The sequence below is a fragment of the Myxocyprinus asiaticus genome, chromosome 49, assembly GCF_019703515.2.
Source record: "Myxocyprinus asiaticus isolate MX2 ecotype Aquarium Trade chromosome 49, UBuf_Myxa_2, whole genome shotgun sequence".
In the NCBI taxonomy this organism is placed as follows: domain Eukaryota; kingdom Metazoa; phylum Chordata; class Actinopteri; order Cypriniformes; family Catostomidae; genus Myxocyprinus; species Myxocyprinus asiaticus.
In genome coordinates, this window is record NC_059392.1 from 3,533,128 (window position 1) to 3,542,729 (window position 9,602).

Here is a 9,602-nt window from a genome sequence, read left to right on the forward strand (position 1 = left end):
GACCGCGCCTCGTTCCCCCCGTGGGACCTCTCTGTAGTCCTTCAGGGTCTACGGGGAGCTCCCTGTGAGCCCTTGGAGTCAGCTGAGCTTAAGGTACTCTCTTTGAAGACTGCCCTCCTGACTGCGCTCACTTCCATCAAGAGGGTAGGGGACCTGAAAGCGTTCTCTGTCAGTGAATCATGCCTGGAGTTTGGTCCGGGTTACTCTCACTTGATCCTGAGACCCTGACCGGGCTATGTGCCCAAGGTTCCCACGACCCCTTTTAGGGATCAGGTGGTGAACCTGCAAGCGCTGCCCCAGGAGAAGGCAGACCCAGCCTTCACGTTGCTGTGTCCGGTGCGAGCTTTACGCATCTATTTGGATCGCACGCAGAGCTTTAGAAGCTCTGAGCAGCTCTTTGTCTGTTTTGGGGGACAGCGGAAAGGAAGCGCTGTCTCCAAACAGAGGATTGCCCACTGGGTCATTGATGCCATTGCTATGGCATATCAAGCTCAGGACGTGCCAACCCCTGCGGGGTTACGAGCCCACTCTACCAGGAGTGTGGCGGCCTCCTGGGCCCTGGCCAGTGGCGCCTCTTTGGCAGACACCTACAGAGCAGCGGGCTGGGCAACACACAACACCTTTGTGAGGTTCTACAATCTCCGTGTTGAGCCAAGTAGTGGCAGGCATGAGCAGGTAAGTTCCGGGACAACTGGCCAGGTGTACCGCTTGCGCATAGCACCTTTCCCCTCCCTTGAGTGGAAGACGTCCGCTCTTGACTCCCAGTAGTGTTCACAGACTGTGATCCCTGGATGACTTTCCTCCTTAGCCTTGTGGCAGTTGAGTTTGCAGAGAAACTCGCTGCCGGCTCAGTAAGTGCACTAATGAGGCCCTGTACTGAGGTAGGTGCTCCGCATGTGATATTTTCCACAAAATAGTTTCCCTGTTGGTAAACTGCGTCTTTCTTGGGCAGGGGCCCCTCTGCCCCAATTGCCATGCTTTATAGAAACTCCTCCCCCTTTGGGTAGGACCTACCATGGGACCTCTCCACATGACATACTTCCGACAAGGCTCGGTAAAGACCATGTGACGTATTTCCACTCAAAATACCCCCCCCCCCCCTTTCTCTGGGCGGGGTGTCTTTCCCTTGGGAGTGACACCCCCTGACACAGACACTTATGGCTCCCAGTCAGTTAACAAATTCCACTCTTTTTGGGGAGAAAAGAGAGGGAAAAGAGGCCTCGGCTGGGCTAGCCTGTCCCTATAGTTGGGCAGTCGACTTGTTCCTGATGGACCGTTCAACGCTCATAAGAGTGTTGGGGGAGGTTACGTGACGGCCTGGTGCGCTGGCTACGAGGCACACAGCAGTCTGCCCGTCACACACTGCCAGTTCACGCAACACAGTTCAGCTAGTTGTGGCGTTTTGTTTGGGGACCCCTAGTGTCACTACATCGACACAACGTCGAGTGAGTGACAGATAGGGAATGTCCTGGTTACTTTCATAACCTCCGTTGCCTGATGGAGGGAACGAGACGTTGTGTCCCTCTTGCCACAATGCTGAACTACCCGCTGAAATGGCCGGGACCTGGTCTTGGTTCCTCAACCTGAATGAGTGGTTGCATACGAGCTCCTTTTATACCCATATGTCTGGGGGACATTGGCCTTTTTTCAAAAAAGCAGAGGTGTTTGGGGCTCCCAAGAGTGACCCCTAGTGTCACTACATCGACACAACTTCTCGTTCCCTCCATCAGGGAACGGAGGTTATGAAAGTAACCAGGACATTTTCCCTTATCCTGAACCTAACTCTTTAGGAAATGGTTTTGAACCAGGTGTGCATGCAGTGGAAACAGGTCAGACAGAAGAGCAAGAATTGCATTATGCTGATACAACATTTTGTAGACAAAATATACAAAAAAAGGTAAGATTATCATGATGCTATCAACATGTCCATCCTAACATCCTAAATTCAGAACTAAACCATTAAAATGTGTTCACCTATTTAAACACATTCCATGCAAGTGCATGTAGAATAAAGATCTACAGTGATCTTCACTAAATAACAACAGGGCATTAATAGAAGCTGTATCTGTATATTTTTTTAAAATGTTGATCTGTGGCGCTAGATAAAACTCTATATGCTATTAACCTTGCTTTACTGGTGAGCGTTTCCCAAAACCATCATTTGCCAACTATGGTCGCAAGTTCCATCGTTACCAACATAGTGCAACGATTTGGTGTTTCCCGAAATCATAGTTCCAACAACACAACTTTGCAAGGCTGTTTGTGAATGTTTGTTGGAACTACAATTCTCCACTTGTGGATAGAAGCATAGTTCCATGTTAGTTTGCTGTGTGGACATCATTTCACTTTGCCAAGGCAAAGAAAACTTCTTTGTAGAAACGTCACGTTAATGCGAATGCGGCCATTTAAGGAATTAAAAGCATTTTAACACACATGGTTTTGAAGAGTGCACATGTGCGTATGTGCTCAAGTCTGATGTAGAGGAAACCCCACTATTACAGTGAAATTTATCTGTTACATTTACATATTGCACACAGCTTTCGTGTCTTCTGCAGCTTTCGTGCATTAAACAGCTTTCTGTTGTACGTGTAAAGGAGCTATTGTGATTTATTACCTGCAGAAGTTATTACTCCACCCCCTCCGTAATGTCATTAATGATGGCTCTATACTGTTGAACCAACGTGGTTTGAACGATGGATGTGTGACATAGTTACTAGGGTTTTCGGAAACAGTTGTGACTAGCTAGTTAATTTCTCCAATGATGCATTGTACTATGGTGGTTAAGCAGTGAGTTACATTAGTTGTATGTGAAACACACCATTGTTCTGTCATTTTATACCTAAATAACTTTTTCCGATGTAATAAAAATGGTTTATTTTTTAATCTGAGTGGTAGAAGACTTAGTGACTTTTCCTCCACTTGCCATCTGAACACAAAAGAATTTGGATTTGATTCAAAAAGTCTAAGTGGTTTTGAAAAAAAAGAAAGAAAAAAAGCGACACCTTTATTGTTTGCGGTCAAAATTGACCGACCATCGAAGATGAATAGGCAAGACTAAAAAATAGAGCAATTATTTTTTATTTGTCAATATACCTGTATAAATCAGCCACAATGCAGAACCAGCGTATACATAAATGAAGGGGTGAGACTATAAAACATGTAGAAAGCAAAACATTCACACACACCAACCCCAGTTTGCATATGCAAATGAATGAAGTCAAGAAATCTATATGTAAAAAATATCTAAATACATAAAATCCCAAAAGAAGTGCATTTTTGTTGTTTTTACTGCAGGGAAGAAGAAATGACCAAAGTTCAGCCATGCAACTCTACAGTATGTGGCACAAGCTGATAGGTTCTTTGACTTGTATCTGTTAGCCAATTGGCTCACTTACATGTGACATGTTAAACCAATCGGCTCGCATGGCGTAAGCTGATTGGTTCTCTGACTTGTTATCGGTTAGCCAATCATCTTGCGTCTCTCTCTCCTTGTCTTTTATTTAAATGGCTCAATTTTGCAGTTAAGCAGGTTTCTCTGCATCATGCTGCAAACGTTTTTCCTCTTAAACCCACCTCCACCCCAGCTGCACTTTTCTAGATCTGATACACAGGGATTGTTTATGTCTATTTGTGACATATGTGACTTTCTGGGAGTTGTCATGATTGAAAAGTTATCATTTCATAAAAAAAATGTTACACCTGTACTGTTTCCGGTCAGAAATGACCGCAAACAGTAAAGTACGCAGGCGGCCCTTCTTTATCAGAATAGGGGGGTTCAGAACATTTTTTTATTTATTGAGATGTTTAAAGAGCCTACTATTATAGATCTTGGTTAAAGATAGTTGAGAATCAGTTTTTTATTTGAGGTGGCATTCAGGGATATTTTCACCACCTGCTCTTATTTGATAAAGAGGTTTGTTATACATTTATAGAGATAGTTCACTGGAAAATTAATATGTTAAGAGATGTTCAGCAGCTGAAAGTTCAGTGAAATCCTCTTAATTTCTCATCTTCTTTATGTGTTGCCTTACAGAGCACTAATGGGACAGAGGAAACGATATACTCCAGCGTCATCACATGAGACATCGAACAAACAAACAGCAGTGTCTTATTTCAGTAGAGTGCTTTTGTACACTTGCAAGTACAAGATGGGGCAAAATAATTCTGAAAGCCATCAATATAGCTGGATGTTTTTAGTTTTGCTTTTATATTTAGGTTTTCTGCCACAGGAATAAAGGAGAGGAAGTTTTAATAGCTTTTGCATATTTAAATATCTCTCTGGCAAACAAAGACACATTTGCATGCAGATTCAGCTTAAGTCATAGTGAGCACAAAAACAAGCTGCAGCTCACAAACTGACATTGTACTGTAATATAGACACAAAGTATCATTTTGTGACTATAAAATGTCAACAGGTGATATGCGGCACTGAGCACATTAAATGGTCTCTCTTTTCATTTCCCTGTTTTCAATTGTTGCAAGCTGTTATGGATTCAAATGTTCCTTTTACCATGATACATTTTACTATTCCATTTTTTTTTCATCTAGCTTTGTTGTTTATGCCTTTTTGAAAAACAATAGTCTAACATTGGATGTACTTGCATTAGGCTGCTTGAATGCCTTCCAGTTTTCTTGTTCTTGCTGAGTTTTACTGTACTCTTCAAAAAAGAATATAACAAGAATAAATGGTTGTTAAGCAACATAAGTTGATATTACAATAAGCTACAAGACCCCACCCCCACCCCTGCTATCTTTTCAGGTAGTCATTACTTGTCTCACCTGTGTATGAAAGCACGACAAGTCATTACACATGACATATCATTTTACAAACACATTCTTTGTGCTGCATCTGTGGGAATTTGACGCCTCTGTCTGTATACCATTTGCAGTATTTTTTAAGCCAATGTGATACCTTTTTGTTCTTTAACCTTTTCTTTAATAAACCAAAAAGTATGCTTTATCTTCAAAAAGTTTTTCATTTTATAAGAAAGGTCTTGGTGGAACCACAGATGTTTATCTTATATTATACTGCGTTCCTGCTGTATTTATATGTGTTTCCAGCATAAGGGTGTGGCTTATGCCATGTCTGTGGATTCTAGTGTTTCTGATGTGCTTTTGAGTTTGATGCTGGATCCTAAATGACAGCATTAATGGTAATTCAGTAAGTGCATATGAAAATGTTAATGTGGCCACCCACCTTGATGTGTTGTCAACTTTTACTGATCTGTCTGGAAATCTCTGGAAATGTAAATCTGAACTTTATAGACTGCACTTGTTCACATTACATGTCAAATATTAAGTACAGTGTAACAACTGTTTTAAAATGACACTTTTTGGGATACTTTTAGATTGCTTAGAGGGTTTTATTTAAATTGTGAACTGTCCATGAAACCAAAGTGGGAATTATTGAACAATTATGAGTTACTGCCACCTTGTGTCCACATGAGAGAACAAATATCAGTGACGTTCTGACAGAATACTAGCTTACTGCACAGTAAACATTGTGTGCTGCCAACTGTTTTTTTTTTTTTTTTATAGTGAGACAATATTCCACTATAAATATTTAAGGCAGTAGTACACTAAATTGTTTCATACATTGTTGTCACATGACCTCAACATGTTGTATGTTTAATGAACAGAATGATGGCCAGTTCTTATCTCGGAAATAAATTCAGAATTCATACCGTTAACAGTGCAATTATATACTGTATCAGTAGTAACAGTAGTATATTAGTATGCTATTCTGAACCTAGCCAGTGTCTTCATCTCCTGTTAAACTCTTTTGGATCTTATGTAGTACACAAGTACACTGACAGCAGTCATGCCCACCAGAGCATAAATCAATGAAGGGGTCACACTCTCAGAATGAATGTAGACAGAATCTGCGGAGGGGGTAAAAATCAGCATATGAGACTACATCCACAGTAATTCTGTGATTCAAACGTTTTCCAAAAGCTGCACATCCACACTGAAATTTTTAAAACGCTTAAATCCCTATAATGCGCATGTACAGTCTGAAAAGCAATTGTCCTCATGTTCCGTTGCCAGAGAGCAATTCCAAGTAAGCTTACCATCGCCTTTGAAGGAATGCAATATGAAGGTTGTACAAAGTAACATTTATCTTTAACAATGCTATCGAAGTGAATAGCATGCACAACAACGCCGCTACAACATAGGCCGCCATCTTGATGGTTTTGGGTTGAAGGCGTAATTGTTTTTGAATATCTCCCAGTCTACACTACAACTCAAAAATTGCATTTTCAAAGTAACTTTGGTAGAGCGTTTTCGAAAAGCTCCATTTCGCTGGAAGAAAACGCTGTCTCAGTGTGGACAGAAGCCCAAAATATAGAGAAAAAGATTCATTTTCAAATTTACCCGGATTAATATGGACTACGCCTGAGCAGTCTGTCTGTTTGTTGGAACAATGGAAGACAGGGGGAGTATTTGGGAAAGCTGATTGAAAACAATCATTAGTTTTGCAGTTCTGTTTGGTGACAATAGTGGTGCAGAAAGTACACACTTCAGCTTCACAACTTCTGTTCTGATCCTCTGAATACATTTCAAAGATTCGAAAGCTTAGAGATTTGATTCGATTGTGATGTTTGATGAAACAGCTCCTCAGTAAAGAAACATTAACATTAATGCTTGCATACCTGAGCAAAGTTGAGTAATGTTGAGATGTTTCGTCTGGTTTCTGATGGGATTGTTGAGCACACAGCTGTAGATGTTGTTCTCCTGATATTCCACCTCCAGAGGTAGAGAGAGACTGCTGTTGAGATCAGACACACTGATGGAGGAGAATATACTGTTTCCTTTGTACCAGGAGAGAGTCACCTGTGTCACATTCACCACTGAACACACCAACACACATTTACAGCTTGAAGAACTTTGAGAAGAGTCTCTGATGATGACGGGAATGGGCAGACGAGCTGGAAAACACAAGATAATAAATCACATACATACAAGAGTTTTATGGCATATAATATTTTAATATTGCTTGTGAATTCACAGTACAAAATTCTTTGTTCAAAATAGTATATAAACATGAAAAAAAAAATATTTTAACCCTTTAAACTTATTGGTCATATAACTGATAATACCAATTGATTTCCAGATCACTAGTGGACTAAAGGACAGCTGTGTTTTCTCTTTTAAATATTCTGCACAAGTATGTGTGATGATACAAACAGGTTCAAAGGTTGATTTCGATGGTCATGATCTTCACTCCTCTATTTACATTTGTGTTTTGTTATTATTTAATTTAAAACATACAGTTGTGAGTATTTAACATCGCAAATGTACTTACACAACACATCACACATTTTATACAGTATCTTGCAACAATCTTACAACAATGTTTTCTTGCTCCAAAGAAAGGGAAATAAAAAAGCATTTTTTATCAGTCAAGAATAATTTTTGAAATTTGTCGAGAGTGAACCAGCAAAAACAAACTGTGTGTGACAGAGATATTAAACTCACTATAGACAGTAACGTTGAATCTCTTGTATGAGGTTGTTTTGCTGAGTATCTGAAGTTTATAAAGTCCAGAGTGTGTGATTCTGATGTTTCTGATGGTGAGAGATCCAGTCTGTCTCTCCAGCTGCAGTCTGTCTCTAGTTATCTCATTAGTCTCATATATATCAATGTTCTGCTTATAGATTTCAGCTATTCGAGTCTCTTGAGGTCCAAACATCCACAGTATCTGATCATTTCCCAATATTTCAGTAAGATCAGTGTGTAGAGTGACAGAATCTCCCTCCATCACTGACACTGACTTCACTCCATCTCTATCAGCATCAAACACACCTGAAACAATATTAATAATAATGTAAACATATTAGTTTGAACCTACACCGACAACTCATGCAAATCATGCAAACCTTAACATTTATGTTTCGTATAATTTATGTAATGGGCACAAAGTGCTATGACAGGATGTGGTTTCTTTCAGTGTCTGTTTTTGTTGATTTTTGGCTAATTAACTTTTATAATGTTTTAGGTCATATACAGCGATTTAAAGTTAAATTGTTGTCACAAATCCTTCAAGTAGTCAAAGTGATATTAGATCATTTAAGCAAGTGACTATTAACGCTCACTGACAATGGAAACCTCTGAAAAGGTTGGATAATTTCAACATTTGGCAATAACTCAAATAAAATAAAACATTTATCAAAGGAATAATAAATGGTGCTAAATATCTTACCTTTCACACACATAAGAAACCAGATGAAATGGCACTTGTGTGAGAGCATTTTAAAAGAATGACTTGTGTTATTGTGTCAGTCCACAAACACAACATGAGGCGAAGACTTAGCCAATGGCTGCTGTTCTCAGCTTGGTGATGCTGCTTTCAAACATCGTGGGTGGTGTTGACAGACATCTGTTTAAGAGCATTTCATCTGCTAAACATCTTAAAAATATCTGATTTACAAACATTCTAAATCATAAACATTTCAAAGACATCTGACAAATGTTTTATTGACATCCAAGCGGAAACGTCTTATAGATGTAAACACACACAATGTACCCCAGATAGCACACTACCTATTCGAGATGTCTGTTTTAGATCTTTTAATCCAGAAAGCATCACAAACTAAATAAGTTTGAAGTTTATTTTTATTTTCTGCTTAGCAATACTATGATTGAATTAATGCAGAAAATACATAACTCATAATAATATATATATATAAAGGCCACATCTTCTATATAAAAGATCAATTACCGCCACCACTTTGTCTATGTAAATGAGGAACTGTCAAATCAAATAAAAGTTAAGTATGGAGTGCCACAGGGATCAGTTTTAAGGCCTCTGCTTTTCTCCTTGTATATGGTTCCCCTTTGGGAGATATTGTCAGAATAAATTTCCACTGTTATGCCAGCGATACCCAACTTTATATTTCATCATTGAGTGTATTAATGAAATCAAAGATTGGATGGCCGAAATTTCCTTCTACTCAATTCCGACAAAAAAGAGGTCCTAATTATTGGACCAAAAACTTCTAAAATGCCAGAGTGCTGACTAGAACTAAGAAATATGATCATATTAGCCCCATTTTATCATCGTTACATTGGCTACCTGTTAAATTTTGTATTAATTTAAAAATTCTGTTAACTACGTACAAAGCTTTTAATGGTCTAGCTGCGCAGTACTTAAGTGACCTTCTGCCATGCTATATTCCATCACGTTCATTACGATCGCAAAATTCTGGCCTGTTAATAGTTCCTAGAACATCAAAATCCACAAAAGGAGGTACATCCTTTTCATATTTGGCTCCTAAACTATGGAATAGTCTCCTTAACACTGTTCGGGACACAGACACACTCACTTAGTTTAAGTCTAGACTAAAGACTTATCTATTCATCCAAGCATACATTAAATTTTTCCTTCAACTTACAATTAGGCTGCTTTATTTAGGTCTGCCTGAAACCTGAAACATTGATCATGATCTATAATTCTGCAATAAATTGAATGGCATCTATGATAGTATTATTGTATTTGTATCCCTGTCTCAACCTCGGGACTCCTATCCTGAGGTCACCAGAACCGGCTGGATCCAGCTCCATTCCTGCTTCGTGTTGGACTCCACTGCTACGTGTCTCTG

The 9,602-nt window shown here is 39.3% G+C and overlaps 1 protein-coding gene across 1 annotated transcript; it reads right to left on the reverse strand.

The window, feature by feature from the left end:
* Nucleotides 1-5,772: 5,772 nt before the first annotated feature.
* On the reverse strand, nt 5,773-8,276 carry LOC127437959 (SLAM family member 5-like). The gene is made up of 4 exons (XM_051693141.1): nt 8,204-8,276; nt 7,480-7,806; nt 6,654-6,929; nt 5,773-5,882 (listed from the first exon to the last, which is right to left on the reverse strand). The coding sequence occupies exons 1-4, from the start codon at nt 8,250-8,252 to the stop codon at nt 5,773-5,775; spliced, it is 762 nt and encodes a 253-aa protein (XP_051549101.1). The 5' UTR covers nt 8,253-8,276.
* Between the last annotated feature and the right edge of the window lie 1,326 nt (nt 8,277-9,602).

Excerpts from the sequence above, each read along its gene's own strand:
- LOC127437959 (XM_051693141.1), bottom strand. The coding sequence starts at position 8,252 with ATGCTCTCACACAAGTGCCATTTCATCTGGTTTCTTATGTGTGTGAAA. Across the intron at positions 7,807-8,203 it reads GTTTCTTATGTGTGTGAAAG|GTGTGTTTGATGCTGATAGA; the intron begins GTAAGATATTTA and ends ATATTGTTTCAG. Across the intron at positions 5,883-6,653 it reads CATTACTCAACTTTGCTCAG|ATTCTGTCTACATTCATTCT; the intron begins GTATGCAAGCAT and ends CCCCCTCCGCAG.